General features: G+C 40.7%; 2 protein-coding genes across 2 annotated transcripts; one reads left to right on the forward strand and one right to left on the reverse strand.

Moving 5' to 3' along the window:
* Positions 1–371: 371 nt before the first annotated feature.
* On the reverse strand, positions 372–11,923 carry LOC129839615 (gastrula zinc finger protein XlCGF57.1-like). The gene is made up of 2 exons (XM_055907146.1): positions 11,388–11,923; positions 372–4,015 (listed from the first exon to the last, which is right to left on the reverse strand). Exons 1-2 carry the CDS (start codon positions 11,665–11,667, stop codon positions 2,421–2,423), a joined length of 1,875 nt encoding a protein of 624 aa, XP_055763121.1. The 5' UTR covers positions 11,668–11,923; the 3' UTR covers positions 372–2,420.
* A 2,593-nt stretch (positions 11,924–14,516) lies between these two features.
* Positions 14,517–18,556, forward strand: rbbp9 (retinoblastoma binding protein 9). The gene is made up of 5 exons (XM_055907180.1): positions 14,517–14,927; positions 16,516–16,558; positions 16,653–16,758; positions 16,860–16,945; positions 17,958–18,556. Exons 1-5 carry the CDS (start codon positions 14,832–14,834, stop codon positions 18,179–18,181), a joined length of 555 nt encoding a protein of 184 aa, XP_055763155.1. The 5' UTR covers positions 14,517–14,831; the 3' UTR covers positions 18,182–18,556.
* Positions 18,557–18,903: the final 347 nt, after the last annotated feature.

Consider the following 18,903-nt stretch of genomic DNA (forward strand, 5'->3'; position numbering starts at 1 on the left):
GTGTATAATAACGTGTATTTTATTGTGTAAATCAATGTGTAGTTTGTGTTTATTGTATTTCGATGTGTATTGTGGTGCTATACAGGGCTCATCTGGAAAAGAGACTGTGGTCTCAGCATTGACTCCCTGTCAAAATAAAGGTTAAATAAATATAAAACAATGGTTGTTGTGTAAGGCTACATTTTAGATCATATTTTGCACATTTGAACAGCAGTAGGATCAATCAACCTTGTTATATTAGGGCTCTAAAGCAATACTAGTTGTGCCCCCCCCCCCCCCCCCATGGATTTAAAATGCCCTTTCAGGCATGTAATCCTGGAGGCGTGCCTGATCTCCACTCAACAATAGCAAGCATCAACCTATGTCACAAGTGTTGAAAAATGCCTGAGGCCATTTATTGATAAAAACTATTTAAAGCAATGCTGAAAAAACAGACTACTACAATGTTTCAACAACTCTAACCTAACATAGCAGCTGTAAAATAAACGCCTGAGCGGGGTCGGAGACACTGCAACCATCAGATTTTCGGGCTTTTGCCTATTCTCTGTTTTTCCCCTGAAAACCGGATGCTTCTGGTTTCCTCGACCCCGCTGAGAGTGAAACAACCCCGCCACACACAAAGATACAGTTGGAGTCGGAAGTTTACATACACATAGGTTGGAGTCATTAAAACTCGTTTTTCAACCACTCCACAAATTTCTTGTTAACAAACTATAGTTTTGGCAAGTCGGTTAGGACATCTACTTTGCGCATGACACAAATATTTTTCCAACAATTGTTTACAGACAGATTATTTCACTTATAATTCACTATATCACAATTCCAGTGGGTCAGAAGTTTACATACAATAAGTTGACTGTGCCTTTAAACAGCTTGGAAAATTGCAGAAAATTATGTCATGGCTTTAGAAGCTTCTGATAGGCTAATTGACATGATTTGAGTCAATTGGAGGTCTACCTGTGGATGTATTTCAAGGCCTACCTTCAAACTAAGTGCCTCTTTGCTTGACATCATGGGAAAATCAAAGGAAATCATCCAAGACCTCAGGAAAAAAAAATTGTAGACCTCCACAAGTCTGGTTCATTCTTGGGAGCAATTTCCAAACGCCTGAAGGTACCACGTTCATCTGTACAAACAATAGCACGCAAGTATAAACACCATGGGACCACGCAGCCGTCACACCACTCAGGAAGGAGACGCGTTCTGTCTCCTAGAGATGAACATACTTTGGTGCGAAAAGTGCAAATCAATCCCAGAATAACAGCAAAGGACCTTGTCAAGATGCTGGAGGAAACGGGTACAAAAGTATCTGTATCCACAGTAAAACGAGTACTATAACGACATAAGCTGAAAGGCCGCTCAGCAAGGAAGAAGCCACTGCTCCAAAACCGCCATAAAAAAGCCAGACTACGGTTTGCAACTGCACATGGGGACAAAGATAGTACTTTTTGGAGAAAAGTCATCTCGAGCCGAAGAACACCATCCCAACCGTAAAGCACGGGGGTGGCAGCATCATGTTGTGGGGGTGCTTTGCTGCAGGAGGGACTGGTGCACTTCACAAAATAGATAGCATCATGAGGAAGAAAATGATGTGGATATATTGAAGCAACATCTCAAGATATCAGTCAGGAAGTTAAAGCTTGGTCGCAAATGGGTCTTCCAAATGGACAATGATACTTCCAAAGTTGTGGCAAAATGGCTTAAGGACAACACTGTCAAGGCATTGGAGTGGCCATCAAAAAGCCCTGACCTCAATCCCATAGAAAATTTGTGGGCAGAACTGAAAAAGCGTGTGCGAGCAAGGAGGCCTACAAACTTGACTCAGTTACACCAGCTCTGTCAGGAGGAATAGGCCAAAATTCACCCACATTATTGTGGGAAGCTTGTGGAAGGCTACCCAAAACGTTTGACCCAAGTTAAAAGATTTAAAGACAAAGCTACCAAATACTAATTGAGTGTATGTAAACTTCTGACCTACTGGGAATGTGATGAAAGAAATAAAACCTGAAATAAATCATTTTCTCTATTATTAGTCTGACATTTCACATTATTAAAATAAAGTGGTGATCCTAACTGACCTAAGACAATGAATTTTTACTAGGATTAAATATCAGGAATTGTGAAATACTGAGTTTAAAATGTATTTGGCTAAGGTGTATGTAAACTTCCGACTTCAACTGTACATACACAGTTTATTACCCAATGTGCAATATATTGTAACTCTTAAAGGCTGACAAGTTTTGAGAGGGCTGGCACCTTGTTAACCCTGCATTAGATCACACCGATGAAGGCCACAATGACGCACTTAAAGAAAGCTTAAGGTAACAAAACTCCCACTAGTCACAGCAAGGCATGGCTTCTCTCCTATGTGTGTCCACTGGTCTACCATCAACTTGCTTGAGCTAACAAAAGTGGGAAGGTTACCCACAATTGTTGTGTTTTCTCTTGTGTTCAGCCAGGCTTCTTGACTGAGTGAATTTCTTCCCACACTGATCACAACAATAAGGCTTTTCTCCAGTGTGTGTCCGCTGATGTGATTTCAGCTGCTGAGATTGAGCAAATCCCTTCCCGCAGTCAGAGCAGTGGTAAGGCTTCTCTCCAGTGTGTATTCTCTTGTGCTTAACCAGGGTTCCTGACTGAGTGAATCTCTTCCCACACTGATCACAACCATAAGGCTTCTCTCCGGTGTGTATTCGTTGGTGAACTATTAAATCTTTAGAAGAAGTACAGCTCATCCCACAGTCTGAGCAGTGGTAAGGCTTTTCTCCAGTGTGTATTCTCTTATGTTCTACCAGGGTTCCTGACTGAGTGAATCTCTTCCCGCAGTCAGAACAGTGATAAGGCTTCTCTCCCGTGTGTGTTCTCTGGTGTATGGTCAAGGTTTTTGAGAAACTAAAGCACATCCCACAGTCAGAGCAGTAGTAAGGCTTCTCTCCTGTGTGTGTCCGCTGGTGCGTGTTAAGGTTGCTTGCCTGAGCAAAACTCATCCCACAGTCAGAGCAGTGGTACGGCTTCTCTCCTGTGTGTATTCTTTGGTGCGATTTTAAATGCGCCATCCTAACGAAACACTTCCCACACTCAGAGCAATGGAAAGGCCTCTCTCCAGTGTGGGTTTTCTTGTGTTTAACAAGGGATCCTGAATGAACAAATCTCTTCCCACATTCATCACAGCCATAAGGCTTCTCTCCTGTATGTATTCTCTGATGTGTTGCCAGGTGGCTTGAGTAATTAAAGCTCATCCCGCAGTCTGAGCAGTGGTAAGGCTTCTCCCCTGTGTGTATTCTCTTGTGTATAGCCTGATGTGCTGACTGAGTGAATGTCTTTCCACATTGATCACAGTTAAAAGGTTTTTCTGCTCTGTGTATTCTCTGGTGTACCATCAATCCATCTAGTCTAGCAAAACTCTTCCCACAGTCAGAGCAGCTGTAAGGTTTCTCTCCTGTGTGTGTTCGCTGGTGAATTTTTAATTCCCCAGATGTAGTAAAATTCATTCCGCAATCTGAGCAGTGGTGAAGTTTCTGTCCTGAGTGTCTCTGCTGATGTGATTTCAGGTTACTTGGCTGATTAAAACTCTTCCCACAAACAGGGCAGTGGTAAGGTTTCTCTCCAGTATGTATTCGCTGATGGTTTATCAGGGAGTTGAATGTAGTAAAACTCTTCCCACATTGATCACATCTGTAAGACTTCTTTCCTGTGTGTGCCAGTTGGTGTCTTTTCAAATTACCTGACAGCGCAAACTTCATCCCACAGTCAGAGCAGTGGTAAGGTTTTGCACCTGTGTGTACTCTCTGGTGCAATTGTAATGACTGTGACTTTGAAAAGCTCTTTCCACACTGAGAGCAGTGGTAAAGCTTTTCTCCTGTGTGTATACTTTTATGCCTTTTCAGGTCCACTAAACAAGTAAAACTATTTCCGCAGTGGGAGCATTGATGTGGTCTGGCTGGTTTGGGCTTCTCTACGTCTGCTTCCTCTGAAGGACTCTTCCCACTCTCAGAGCGAGAGTCTGGTCTCTCTCCTGCCAAAGACAAACACAGAATTCCGTTAAACAGCGAGACCTGAATGAAACCTCCACATGATAGATCCGTCTTCCTATTAGGTTCAATCCAAATCAGATCCCTCAATAACCCGTCTTTTCAGAACTATTAGGTACATTTTTTTTGTTGAGATTTCATAAACAAATTTATAATTTTTATTTTACCTTTATTTAACTAGGCAAGTCAGTTAAGAACAAATTCTTATTTTCAATGACGGCCTAGGAACAGTGGGTTAACTGCCTGTTCAGGGGCAGAACGACAGATTTGTACCTTGTCAGCTCGGGGATTAGAACTTGCAACCTTTCGGTTACTAGTCCAACACTCTAACCACTAGGCTACCCTGTAGAGCTTGAAATCTAATCCTTCTCTCATGAAATGTCATGTATTTTGGCTGAGCAGAAATGGATATTGAGAACTACAATATTTAAATCAACGGCATAGGACGCATTTGATCCATTGTTAATATTTTGTTGGTAGCCCTCTTTGATGGTATAGGCCAAACATCTTATTTATTTTTACGTTTTTATTTCAACTTTATTTAACCAGGAAAGTCAGTTAAGAACAAATTCTTATTTACAATGACGGCCTACCAAAAAGCAAAAGGCCTCCTGTGGGGATGGGGGCTGGGATTAAAAACAAAAATAAATTAAATAAAAAATATAGGACAACACACACATCACGACAAGAGAGACAACACTACATAAAGAGACCTAAGACGACAACATAGCATGGCAGCAACACATGACAACACAGCATGGCAGCAACACAACAACAACATGGTAGTGTCGTGTCTTTCGTATCATTATATGTGAAAACTTAATTTATCAATTCAATTCTCTGTAATTATCATAAGGTGATTAAACTAATCATTTACATTTTATTAACTAGGAAGTCGGGGGACCACGGAAAATGTTAAGATTAAAAAGCTATAATTTTCTGAATATAACTCTTCAGATATTTTAATATCTGATAAAATAGTTTTCTAGTAATGAATTATTATTATTACCTTCGTCAGTCTCATCTGAACATCTTAAATTGTTGGTTATCTGCACGAACACAGCGTCTGCTATGAATCATCCATACACCAATTGGCTCAGTTATTTATTTACTAACTAACTAAATAATCACAGAAATACACAAACAAATAACAAAGATATTGTTTACTAACAATGATAGGAAAGAGACCCTAGTGGGCTAAACCAATATGAGTGCTTGGTGGACAAGGGGAAAGGGGTGGGAATGACAAAGAGCGGGAAAGACAAATGGATTCTTTACACACAGTCTATAATTATATACAATGAAATGCTAATCCTCATTCAAGAATAATTGCAAGTATATATTTACAGTTGAAGTCGGAAGTTTACATACACCTTCGCCAAATACATTTAAACTCAGTATTTCACAAATCCTGACATTTCATCCTAGTAAAAATGTCCTGTCTTAGGTCAGTTAGGATCACCACTTTATTTTAAGAATGTGAAATGTTAGAATAATAAGAGAGAATGACTTATTTCAGCTTTTATTTCTTTCATCACATTTCCAGCGGGTCAGAAGTTTACATGCACTCAATTAGTATTTGGTAGCATTGCCTTTAAATAGTTTAACTTGGGTCAAACGTTTCGGGTAGCCTTCCACAAGCTTTCCACAAAAGTAGGTTGAATTTTTGCCCATTCCTCCTGAAAGACCTGGTGTAACTGAGTCAGGTTTGTAGGCCTCCTTGCTCGCACATGCTTTTTCAGGTCTGCCCACAAATGTTCTATAGGATTGAAGTTAGGGGTTTGTGATGGCCACTCCAATACCTTGACTTTGTTGTCCTTAAGCCATTTTGCCACAACTTTGGAAGTATTGCTTGGGGTCATTGTCCATTTGGAAGACCCATTTGCAACCAATTTTTTACTTCCTGACTGATGTCTTGAGATGTTGTTTCAATATATCCACATCATTTTCCATCCTCATGATGCCATCTATTTTGTGAAGTGCACCAGTCCCTCCTGCAGCAAAGCACCCCCACAACATGACGCTGCCACCCCCGTGCTTCACGGTTGGGATGGTGTTCTTCGGCTTGCAAGCCTCCCCCTTTTTCCTCCAAACATAACAATGGTCATTATGGCCAAACAGTTCTATTTTTGTTTCATCAGACCAGAGGAAATTTCTCCAAAAAGTACAATCTTTGTCCCCATGTGCAGTTGCAAACCATAGTCTGGCTTTTTTAATGGGGTTTTTGGAGCAGTGGCTTCTTCCGTGCTGAGCGGCCTTTCAGGTTATGTCAATATAGGACTCGTTTTACTGTGGATATAGATACTTTTGTACCCGTTTCCCCCAGCATCCTCACAAGGTCCTTTGCTGTTGTTCTGTGATTGATTTGTACTTTTCGCATCAAAGTACGTTCATCTCTAGGAGACAGAACGCGTCTCCTTCCTGAGCGCGTCTCCTCTCCTTCCTTGCATACTATTGTTTGTACATATAAACGCGGTACATTCTGGCGTTTGGAAATTGCTCACTAGGATGAACCAGACTTGTGGAGGTCTACAAATATTTTCTGAGGTCTTGGCTGTTTTCTTTTGATTTTCCCATGATGTCAAGAAAAGAGGCACTGAGTTTGAAGGTAGGCCTTGAAATCCATCCACAGGTACACCTCCAATTGACTCAAATTATGTCAATTAGCCTATCAGAAGCTTCTAAAGCCATGACATAATTTTCTGGAATTTTCCAAGCTGTTTAAAGGCACAGTCAACTTAGTGTATGTAAACTTCCGACCCACTAGAATTGTGATACAGTGAATTATAAGTGAAATAATTTGTCTGTAAACAATTGTTGGAAACATTACTTGTGTCATGCACACAGTAGATGTCCTAACCGACTTGCCAAAACTATAATTTGTAACAAGAAATTTGGGCAGTGGTTGAAAAACTAGTTTTAACGACTCCAACCTAAGTGTAGGTACATTTCCGACTTCAAATGTACGCCGTATGTCATTGTTGTCTTCTCTGTTGGAATCCGGTCTGTCTGCTGGAGAGTTCAGAGTCTCTCTGGTTGCGTTTCGACGAAGATCAAAGTATTTTGTGGTTAGAATGGATACTTCAGAGTACCATTCACAAATGTCCTCATAGAATAGATGTTTCGGCGGTTGTCTGTATTCTCGTCCTCGGTTTACATAATTTATAGCTGCAGACTAGTAATTTGTGTCAAGATTTGCTCCTATTCTGTAGGGATCGATAGTCTCAGAGTTTAACCATTTCCAGCCGTGTATCCAATGCTCCACGTGGAATAGTCTTGTCCTTTGGTAGAGTCACACACCATCGTCACCCGGCATGTTTTGGTCTCAGAAATTCAACCATTTGCAACCTCAGCTCACGCTGGGGTGTGCTTAGTCTTAAGTGAATTTCATCAGGAGTGGGTTTTATATGTAACGGTAGAAAAGGGCAGTCCATGACGCCAAATGTGATGTCTGGGCTCACGGGGCTGTGGCCACTGACTAGTTCATCTTTATATGAAAATCCATACTCTCATTTAGACAGTTAATATCACATTACATCTTTTCACAAATAGTTTCATGCTTAATCACATACTTTTCACAATATTTAGATGTAAACCAGACAGCTGGGAAATGTACACTTCAAGAGATACTGTTATGTGTGTTTCCTGTACTTCATGAGAACACCAAATGAAACACACTCGTCACAACTGTCCCTTAAGTGTCCACGGACAATTCCTACATTCTCATAAACATATATATATATTTTTTTTATTCTCCCATTTTGTGGATTTAGGCGTCTCCAAGTGAAGTCCATCGTTCTTTCTCTGCGCTCTCAATTTCTGTATGACCAGGGGGGAAGAGTCTCCGCCAGGAATTTATGACCGGAGATAACAGAACCTGAGTGTAAGAGAAAGTGAGGGAGGGGGCGTTCTACACCCAGAAAGGGCCACGTCATGACAGTAGCAACACAACACGGCAGCAGCACAACATGGTAGCAGCACAACCATTGTTGGGCATAGACAACAGCACAAAGGGCAAGAAGGTAGAGACAACAATACATCACATAAAGCTGCCACAACTGTCAGTAAGTGTGTCCATGATTATGTCCTTCAATGAAGAGATTGAGATAAAACGGTCCAGTTTGAGTGTTTGTTGCAGCTCATTCCAGTCGCAAGCTGCAGCGAACTGAAAAGACGAGCGACCAAGGGATGCGTGTGATTTGGGGACTTTTAACAGAATGTGACTGGCAGAACGGGTGTTGTATATGGAGGATGAGGGCTGCAGTAGATATCTCAGATAGGGGGAGTGAGGCCTAAGAGGGTTTTATAAATAAGCATCAACCAGTGGGTCTTGCGACAGGTATACAGAGATGACCAGTTCACAGAAGAATATAAAGTACAGTGATATATCCTATAAGAAGCATTGGTAGCAAATCTGATGGCCGAATGGTAAAGAACATGTAGCTGCTCGAGAGCACCCTAACCTGCCGATCTATAAATTACATCTCCGTAATCTAGCATGGGTAGGATGGTCATCTGAATCAGGGTTAGTTTGGCAGCTGGGGTGAAAGAGGAGAGATTACGATAGAGGAAACCAAGTTTAGATTTAACTCTAGCCTGCAGCTTTGATATGTGCTGAGAAAAGGACAAAGTACCATCAGCCATACTCCCAACTTGTATGAGGTGACTACCTCAAGCTCTAAACCCTCAGTGGTAGTAATCACACCTTTGGGGAGAGGGGCATTCTTCTTACCAAACCCCATTACCTTTGTTTTGGAGGTGTTCAGAACAAGGTTATGGGCAGAGAAAGCTTGTTGGACACTAAGAAAGCTTTGTTGTAGAGCATTTAACACAAAATCCAGGGGTGGCCAGTTGAGTATAAGACTGTATCATCTGTATATAAATGCACGAGAGAGCTTCCTTTTGCCTGAGCTATGTTGTTAATGTAAATTAAGAAGCGCGTGGGGCCTAGGATCAAGCCTTGGGGTACACCCTTGTGACAGGCAGTGGCTGAGTCAGCAGATGTTCTGGCTTTATACACTCTTTGAGAGAGGTCGTTAGCATACCAGAGACACCAATACTCCTTAGCCAGCCCACAAGAATGGAATGGTCTACCGTATCAAACGCTTTCGCCAAGTCAATAAAAATAGCAGCACAACATTGCTTAGAATCAAGGGCAATGGTGACATCATTGAGATTGCAGTGACACATCCATAACCTGAGCGGAAACCATATTGCATACCAGAGAAAATACTATAGACATCAAGAAAGCCAGTCAGTTGATTATTGACAAGTTTTTCCAACACTTTTGATAAACAGGGCAAAATAGAAATAGGCCTATAACATTTAGGATCAGCTTCATCTCCCACTTTAAATAAAGGACTAACCGTGGCTGCCTTCCAAGCAATGGGAACCTCCCCAGAGAGGAGAGACAGGTTAAAAAGGTCAGAGATAGGCTTGGTGATTATAGTGGCAGAAACCTTAAAGAAGGAAGTTTAATCTGACCCAGATGTTTTTTTAGGGTCAATTTTAGGGAGCTCCTTTTGCACCTCGGACTCAGTAAATGTCTGCAGGGAGAAACGTTGAAGCGGGGCAGGGGGGAAAAAGGGAGGAGCATCGGGGCTAGTCGCATTAGAAGGGGTGGGAGATTAAGAAATGTTGGACGGGCAAGGAGGCATGGCTGAGTCAAATAGGAATCCTGACTTAATGAAGTGGTGATTAAAGAGCTCAGCCATGTGCTTATTGTCAGTAACAACCACATCAACTTTCAGGGACATGGGCAGCTGTGAGGAGGTTTTATTCTCCAGGTCTAACTGCTTTCCAAAATGTATTGGGGTTAAACCCAGAGAGAGAACTGCTCCTTAAAGTAACTCACTTTGGCCTTCCGGATAACCTGAGTGCATTTATTTCTCATTTGCCTGAACGAGAGCCAGTGAGCTTGAGTTTCCGTTTGCCGAGGCTTTTACCAAATGCAATTCTTGAGGTGGAGTAACTCTGCAAGATCACGGTCGAACAAGGGGCTGATCCTGTTTTTAATTCTCATTTTCTTTATGAGGGTGTGTTTGTTAACAAGATCACTGAAGATATCAAAAAAAGAAGGTCCAAGCTTCTTCGACAGAGGGGATCAGGCTGATTCTATACTAATTTACAGAGGCCAGGTTATGAAGGAAGGCTTGCTCATTAAAGTTTTCTAGCAAGCGTGTATGACAAATCAGGACAGGACGTTTCTCAAAGCAGCCATTACGAATCACATGCTGTAAAACAGTGATCACTAAGGTCATTACAGAAACACCAGACTGGTACCTGTCAGGATTATTTGTGAGGATAACATCGAGGAAAGTAGCCTTTTCTGGGTGTTTGGAGTCATACCTTGTAGGATTGGTAATAATCTGAGAAAGATTTAGGGAGTCCCATTGCTTTAGGACTTTGTCAGGTGGTTTAAGTATGTCCCAGTTTAGGTCACCTAGCAGGACAAATTCAGACTTAATGTAAGGGGCCAGGAGAGAGATTAGAGCAGGTAGGGTACAGGCCGGTGCTGATGGAGGACGATAACACCCGCAACAGTCAACAATGAGCTATTTGAAAGTGTAATGCTTAAAACCAGCAAATCAAATTGTTTGGGGACAGACTTGGTGGAGACAACCGAGCACTCTAGGTGATCCTGGGTAAAGATTGCCATTTCCTACCTTTGGAAGATCTGTCTTGCAGAAAAAGGTTATAGCCAGAAAGGTTAATATCAGTATTCAAAACCCTCTTTCTTAACCACGTCTCAGTAATGACCAACACATCTGGTTTGGAGCTGTGAACCCACACTTCCAATTGATACATTTTAGGTAATAAGCTTCTAGTGTTAATGTGCAGAACACCCAGGCTTTTACGAGAGCAGAAATCAGTGAAACAGATATCAGAGCACAAGTCAGAATTTGGCTAGCAACAGTAGATGTACCAGGGTGTACATGCACATACAAGGTTTACATACAATCAAGGCACGGCAGAGGACAGGGAGAGCGCTGCAGTGTTGATTTATGGCATTTGAATGTGCATTAGGATCATATTATCCAGCAATTTCATCAGGTAACATGAATCCAAAGCCGGCGAGAGGTGGTTAGAATAGGATGGGAGGCTAAAAGTCTGTGTAACCAATTGAGAGTCCCGAGTGTGGGAACAAACATAGTCTGTCCCACGGTAGGGTAAACAAGAAAGTTCATAGTCAACAAAGTACGTGGAGTCATGAGGCAAATAGCAAAATGCACAAGAGTGTGAATTTAACCATTTCTGCAGTACAGAACAACATATTCAAGTGTAGAACTTCAGTGGGATGTCACTTTAAAATCACACATCAGTTTAAGACTCTCCCCGTTTTAATACTGTACTCACTGGTGTTAAGATCTCCAGTCTCCTCTTTGTCACCTTTCTCCTCTTCTTTCAATGAGACAGTCATCTCACCCTCCTCTTTCACACCAACCACTGCATCCTCCTCATTCTCTTCCTCCTCTTTCATTCTGAAAGCTTCTTCCTCTTCTTTCATTGTTAATTCTTCGAAAAATGTTTTTACTGTGACAGCCTCCTCTTCCTTCAACTTTTTCACGAGAACGTCTGTCTCTGTCCAGTAGACATCCTCTTCTTTAGCAGGGGGGAAGTAGCTCAGTGAGCTCATGGTCGGAGATGTTAGCTAACTAGTTAGCTATCTAGCTATCATTAGCAACTTGGCTAGGGCTAATCTAGTTTGAAGATAACCTACAGGTGTCTGCCAGCTTGCTGATTAATATGAACATATGAAATCACGAGGTAACTATGATAAAAGTGTATTTAAAACACAGCGACTAGTATACCGAAATGGTCTAAAAAGCTTAAATGTTTCAGCAATGTCGGATAGCAGCAAGCTACCGAGGTGGGATCTGTTGTTGTATTCGAAACAGCCAAAAGAACAGTGCAGTCCACTACTAGACACACATCGCCATCTGCTGACTGGAGTGCATAACGCAGTTGAGGAAAATAGTTTTATTTTCAGACAGAAAAGTATATTGCTTTCAAATACTTATTTTTCTAAGATTAATATGACATTATGAAGCATACTCCGTACATATAAGCAAATATGCATTTGTTGATTAATGCAAATTCGATTGATACATTTAAACACACATTACATTGTTAAAACATATGAAATTAATATAAGATGATGATTTAAAAAAATATATATATATTATTTCACCTTTATTTAACCAGGTAGGCTAGCTGAGAACAAGTTCTCATTTGCAACTGCGACCTGGCCAAGATAAAGCATAGCAATTCGACACATACAAAAACAGAGTTACACATGGAATAAACAAAACATACAGTCAATAATACAGTAGAAAAATAAGTCTATATACAATGTGAGCAAATGAGGTGAGATAAGGGAGGTAAAAGCAAAAAAGGCCATGGTGGCGAAGTAAATCCAATGTAGCAAGTAAAACACTGGAATGGTAGATTTGCAGTGGAAGAATGTGTAAAGTAGAAATAGAAATAGTGGGGTGCAAAGGAGCAAAATAAATAAATAAATACAGTGGGGGAAGAGGTAGTTGTTGGGCTAAATTATAGATGGGCTATGTACAGGTGCAGTAATCTGTGAGTTGCTCTGACAGCTGGTACTTAAAGCTAGTGAGGGAGATAAGTGTTTCCAGCTTCAGAGAGTTTTGCAGTTCGTTCCAGTCGTGGGCAGCAGAGAACTGGAAGGAAAGACGACCAAAGGAGGAATTGGCTTTGGGGGTGACCAGTGAGATATACCTACTGGAGTGCGTGCTACGAGTGGGTGCTGCTATGGTGACCATTGAGCTGAGATAAGGCAGGGCTTTACCTAGCAGAGACTTGTAGATAACCTGTAGCCAGTGGGTTTGGCGACGAGTATGAAGCGAGGGCCAACCAACGAGAGCTGATACATCAAATATGATGAAAAAAAGGTATATATATTCACCTCTATTTTCTAATTTGTAAGTGTGTATATGGCTAATAAGGCATTTATTATGTGTTATTAGTAGACCTTAATTAAGTGTTTCTTATTCAAACATGATAAGTAATGTATTTATTGGTCAATCCGTAATAACCTCATAGCCATAATAAAGGCGTACTAATAGTTAATAAAGAGCAAGTTACACAAGAAACAGACTCTTAGTATGTTGGATTAATAAGGGCATAGTAGCTTAAGATGTGTTCCCTATACAAAATGTGACCATATTTGTACTTATATTTAAATACAGGTGCGGCAGGTAGCCTTGTGGTTAGAGCTTTGGACTAGTAATCAAAAGGTTGCAAGATCGAATCCCTGAGCTGACAAGGTAAAAAAATCTGTTGTTCAAAAGTCCAAATGTGACACAAACAATTAGCAACTAAACTTCCATATGAATAGCGGACTTACAGCACTTTTTAGTTTATTTTAACCTATACCAATGTATTCTGGATCTACTGTATGACTACCATAATGTATGGTTGAAATATTTGGTAATTTGTGATGGAATTATATAATTATTTTGTCATTTGATGGAAAGAGGTTTTATCTTTGTATCTGTGCCATTATTGCGTCTGTGACAGCATGGGCAGCGCCATTGAGTTTCCATTTTAAAGGCCCAGTGCAGACAAAAAATGTGATATCCTATGTTTTATATACATTTCCACACTATGAGGTTGGAATAATACTGTGACATTGTAAAAATTAGGATAATGCCCGTTTAGTGTAAGAGCTGTTTGAAAAGACAACCTAAAATTTCTGTCCGTTTTGGTGGGATGTGGTTTTGGCATCACCAGGCGGTAAATTAGTTAATAGACCTCTCCAATTTGAAAGAATTCCAAACCTCTCTGCCAATAACAGCTGGTTTTCAGTTTCCCCCTCCCCACTCAGACCACTCCCAGAAAGTCCTAGCAAAAATATTTGCTTGAGAAATTGCTCTTTGCTAAGAAGTTGTTTCTTTTTGACCATTTTATTTGAAAACACTCACAGTACGGTACTTAATTGTTGCCTAGAAATGATTGGCCCACTTTCTTCTTATTTTGTGTTTGAAAAAAGTGTAACGCTAATATTGGTGATACTGCCCACCTGCAGTACTGGAGTCCTGAACCAAATCTTGTGTGGCATTAATTTATTGTGGCCACAAGATGGCGGTGATATAGCTTACATCCATTTACAAACCATAGCACACCATTTGAAGATAAAGACGATGCTTGGATCAATGGCTGATCGCTCCCAACCAGTTGACTACTTCAAAATGAAGGGGTTCGATTAATGCCCCAGACCGTTGATTGCATTGGTTTCAGAACCGGGCTGCCTCCCAGGGGTGATCCATGTTCCCCATTTTGGCCGACGGCGGAGTCGGCCAAAAACAAAAGTGACGAAGGTTAAGCGTGTGGAGTAATGCAAAAGTAATTGCTTTATCTGCCTTCCCAATGAAAACTAGTTTAAAAATTAGAACATATATTTTATGGAAAAGATATGTTGTATGTTTCTGAACGATCCACCATGCTGCCATGTTGACAACATGACCGCACAGATTACTGTTCGATTTGAGAAGGGTGCTCCTCCCTCGCTGCTTTTGCCCGTTCAGTTCACGGGCAATAGTCTGGTGCACTTTGTCGAACTCCCTCAATGGTGGAAGCCCTCAATGGCCATGTACATGCTAAAACTGGTTAAGTCCTCTAATATTTATATGGTCTATCTGGAACACAACCATTCGCTGCGCAAAATTGACTCACTCGAACATGCACTGATGAGCGTCATATGACTACTCACAGTCAGCATTGTTTAGGGAAGTGTATTCAAACATCGACAGAAGACAACGTGGATAAGAGAAAATGCCACTGACGAAAGCGATAATTGTCCCAGGAAATGGAGCTGGAGATGTAGAGCGGTCCAATTGGTATGGATGGGCCAAAAAACAGATAAATAAGGTGCGCACTGTTAAAGTATGCGAAAGTCTAAGAGCTTGCGCCCGCATGCTCCCAACAAGGGATGTGCGAACTGTGGCTCCTATGATTTTGACAACTGTTTCATGTATTGGTTACTCTGCTTGTTACGTACATTTTTGGACTTTTAGAGTAATGATATGTAGACATCAAGAAGAATATAACTTATAAATGCATCATGAACTTTAAACGGTAGGAACCACTTGTTTTACTTTTGCCAGAAGATACCTGACCCTACTGAGCTCATGGGCGTCGGAACGCAATCATGGTTACATTAAGACAGCATTGTGCCAGTGCGAGATATGGTACATGGAGAAGATTTAAATACTTACATTTTCCTGAAAAACTGCCCTTTTCATCCTCATGCTAGCCAGCAGTAGCCACAGCAGCAATTATGGAATGACAAGGTGGCTTTGTCTAGGGGAGTTGGGATTAAAACATTTATAATAATCAAATTCACACATGCGTATTAATACACACCAAATAATGAATTATTATATTCAGTGACAGATGACCACAAATGCCTATATTTCTCACATATCACATTATAAACTAGCCTAGATTCCTCAGATATCACATTATAAGCTAGCTCTATACAGAGCCCTGCATTTTGGATGGAGGATATCCTCCATACAGAATTCTAATTGACAAGTGCAATGCATGGAAGAGATATGGTCTATGATTGTTCTGGAAATTATTCCATAGAAACTTCATTTGGAGGAAGAATGTTTGATATGCTTTTTACATTTGTATCCCAAATCATTTCTGAGAATTATATGATGGAAGAGTATGATGGCGTATGTCCTAGATTTTGAAATAAAATGTTTCACCTGAATTTATTCAACATTAAAAATGTGAATATCTCAAAAGTGCCCTTTTTGATTTTGTACATTTTTAAACATTGTTTAAAACAATATACTTTACAAGTACATCACATGTCCAGTGGGTGCTCTGCTACTTTTGAAGTTATGACACTTTGAATGGGGAAAATTAATTCAAAGGTAAATTCCTGGTGATTTGCTGAAATATGATAGGTCATTAACCAATATCAATTTCTATGTATAAAATGGGTCATATCTTTATAAGTAGCAAAGCACCCACTCTGGAAATGTGACGTGTTTGAAGAGTATATTGTTTCAAACAAAAAATAAGCTATATTAAAAAGGGTACTTTTGAGACATTCATATTTTCAATGTTGAATAAATTAATGTGAAAAATTGCGTTTCATAATTTCGACCAACTCCATATTTTAGAGCACACTATAAGGAGTATAATGAAACCAAGATGTCTGTATCATGTGCAGTTCACGGATCATAGGGTCTTACGAGAGGTATAGGTCTAAAAAGGGCCTAAAATTGCCACTATCTTCATCATAATTTGCTCAGAAATGGTTTGTGATGCAAATGTAAAAATCATAACATCCTTACTACCAAAGAAGATTCTATGTGAGAATTGCCATAACGATCTGAAATACCAAACATGTTTTGAGCTATCCTGGCGTGGAATCGCCCATTTTCAACCTTTACTTACTGATACTTCATTTGGTATTAATAGTTAACTTGCTGTCCTATAGATTCCAGATATGACCTGCCTGTTGAGCAACATGCCTGACCCAGGTATGTAGAATGAAGTTCAGTATTTAAACCCATTCATTTTGGGCCTCCAATGTCATTACTGTGAGGTGCTAGTACTGTATTTTTCTTTTTCTAGTGACAGCCAGAGAGAGCATATGGTTGCCATTCATTCAGGAGGAGCTCCAATGTGATGAGGAGACTGTCATCATTGGCCACAGCTCTGGGGCAGCTGCAGCCATGAGGTAGGATCGTGATTAAAAAGAATTTGAGGATATTCCTCATGCAAACTCTTCCTTTTTGTTTGTTGGAAAGTTACTATACCTAACTTTGTGGTACCATGCAGGTATGCAGAAACACACAACGTGTTTGGCCTCATTCTGGTGGGTGCCTATACTTCTGACCTGGGAGATGAGAATGAGAGAGAGAGTGGTGAGTTTACAGATTACTTACCAGTGTCAGTTCCAATTAACTACAACATTCACTTTTCTAATTGGATTTGGGTTGGATTAAATATGAATTGGGTATTTCAATTCTGATAATTCGGTGTGTAGTGATGAAAATCTGGATAACCTTGATCTCACTAGAAGGGTAGATTTAGAAAGGTGAAAGGCATTCCAATAGTGGAATTTCAGAGAAATAAAAAAGGTTTCATTAAATATTTCCATTATGTTAAATTGACTGGAGTATAGGTATGTGGTCAGTTGTTGTATTGAGCAGTGTCAAATAAAAGCATGTACTTACAAGTGATACGAGAAGCAAGCTCCATAATTTATATGAATATCTTTATTCATGTAGTTTAGTCATCTGTATTCATGTAGTTTAGTCATCTGTAGTAACATTGCCTGTTCAGTACATGGCAAGGTGTAGGCCTATTCAAAGCACTGAAAATACAGATTCTGTGATGTTGAGATTTTAATGTCTGGCTCAGAATAACCCTATCCAATCATTTTCTGGCTCCAAATCACCCAGGTTGATCTGATCCTGGAAAGCAAAATAGTGGGTTACAGAACCCAGATCATTCTGATTCTGAAAAACTGGGCCCAGGTGTTTAGCCTAGTGTTAATTTCTGAATTGGGATACAAGAGCGCCACAGAAAAGCTGCAGTCAAGTGTCCCTAAATCCAGTTTAATGTAAATCACCACTCGTTTATCCATCCCCCACCTCAAGTCACTGAAACAGTGGCTGCATCCCAGTATGACTATATTGCAGTCGGGTTGTGCAGATTATCATGTCGTAAAGTAATTGCTTTAATGTACAACTCCATTTCCTCATTTGTAGAGATGAGACCAATCAGATCTGTATCCGATCCCTGCAAATGTGGAAGTAGTGTTTGACATTGCAGAGACCCCATCAATATAATTTATTGATCTGATAGTATGCGACTGCAATGTAGGCAGTTTGGAACACACCGTTATGTCTCCCTGTGTATCTCTTCACTCAGGATATTTTAGCCGGCCATGGGAGTGGGAGCAAATGAGAAGAAACGTTGGGCACATCGTTCAGTTTGGCTCCACGGATGACCCCTTCCTGCCTTGGGAGGAGCAGCAAGCTGTGGCCGAGGGCCTGGGCGCGGTGCTGCACAAATACACAGACCGAGGACACTTCCAGAACACACAATTCCCTGAGCTCATTGACGCAGTGCGAAAGCTGAGGGCAGCTGCTTAAAAAGCAGCAGAGTTGTCCGCCATTGGAATATGACACGCAATGAGGACAATAGCCCAATTACGAATATCTGTTCAGTTGCTCCCTTCACTCGGTGTCCCTCTGGGGAATCCTCGTGGACCCTTATGATTACGATATGATGGAGATTCCAATTTATCAAGTGTCGTTCACAATGTCATCAATGTGCTTATCTTTTGCTCCATTACTTTGAGTGCTCTACGTAAGACTCGCCAGTTTTGATTCACCTGTGTTTCCAGCAGTTTGTTGAAAGAGTTCAGCAAATATTAAGATTCACCCACAAATGCGCATTTTACTGACAGCCGTGAGTTTCCATCAAACTGGCTTCTTGCAAATAAAATGCTGTGCGAAAAGACAGAAGTCATTTGTGTTTCCATCCCTTAACTATGTTGATGGTTTTGGCACAAAAACAGGATTTACAGACAAACATTAGGGTAATCGCTTGCACAGGCTAACATTGAACACCGGTATAAAAACACATGCTATTGGGACCCTTCAATCCAACATTGCCAAACAGGAATAAAACTGATTACAGTGATCTAGTGTACCCAAATGATCTACATCATACCACTCATTTTCTTCAATCATTTCTTTAATCACATAAGGCCTTCAGACATGAAGGAACATACCAGTCAGCCTTACCAGATCCCTGATAGCATACCCCTCTACCCTTTTTCCAAATCACCAAGCCAAAACCCCTCAGATAC

This window comes from Salvelinus fontinalis, chromosome 3 (genome assembly GCF_029448725.1).
Source record: "Salvelinus fontinalis isolate EN_2023a chromosome 3, ASM2944872v1, whole genome shotgun sequence".
Classification (NCBI taxonomy): domain Eukaryota; kingdom Metazoa; phylum Chordata; class Actinopteri; order Salmoniformes; family Salmonidae; genus Salvelinus; species Salvelinus fontinalis.

What these genes read in the sequence shown, in the direction of transcription:
- rbbp9 (XM_055907180.1), top strand. Translation starts at nt 14,832, where the DNA reads ATGCCACTGACGAAAGCGATAATTGTCCCAGGAAATGGAGCTGGAGAT. An exon ending in GAGCAACATGCCTGACCCAG is followed by an intron (nt 16,559 to 16,652) that starts GTATGTAGAATG and finishes TTCTTTTTCTAG; the next exon opens with TGACAGCCAGAGAGAGCATA. An exon ending in GGGGCAGCTGCAGCCATGAG is followed by an intron (nt 16,759 to 16,859) that starts GTAGGATCGTGA and finishes GGTACCATGCAG; the next exon opens with GTATGCAGAAACACACAACG.
- LOC129839615 (XM_055907146.1), bottom strand. Translation starts at nt 11,667, where the DNA reads ATGAGCTCACTGAGCTACTTCCCCCCTGCTAAAGAAGAGGATGTCTAC. An exon ending in GACTGGAGATCTTAACACCA is followed by an intron (nt 4,016 to 11,387) that starts GTGAGTACAGTA and finishes TGTCTTTGGCAG; the next exon opens with GAGAGAGACCAGACTCTCGC.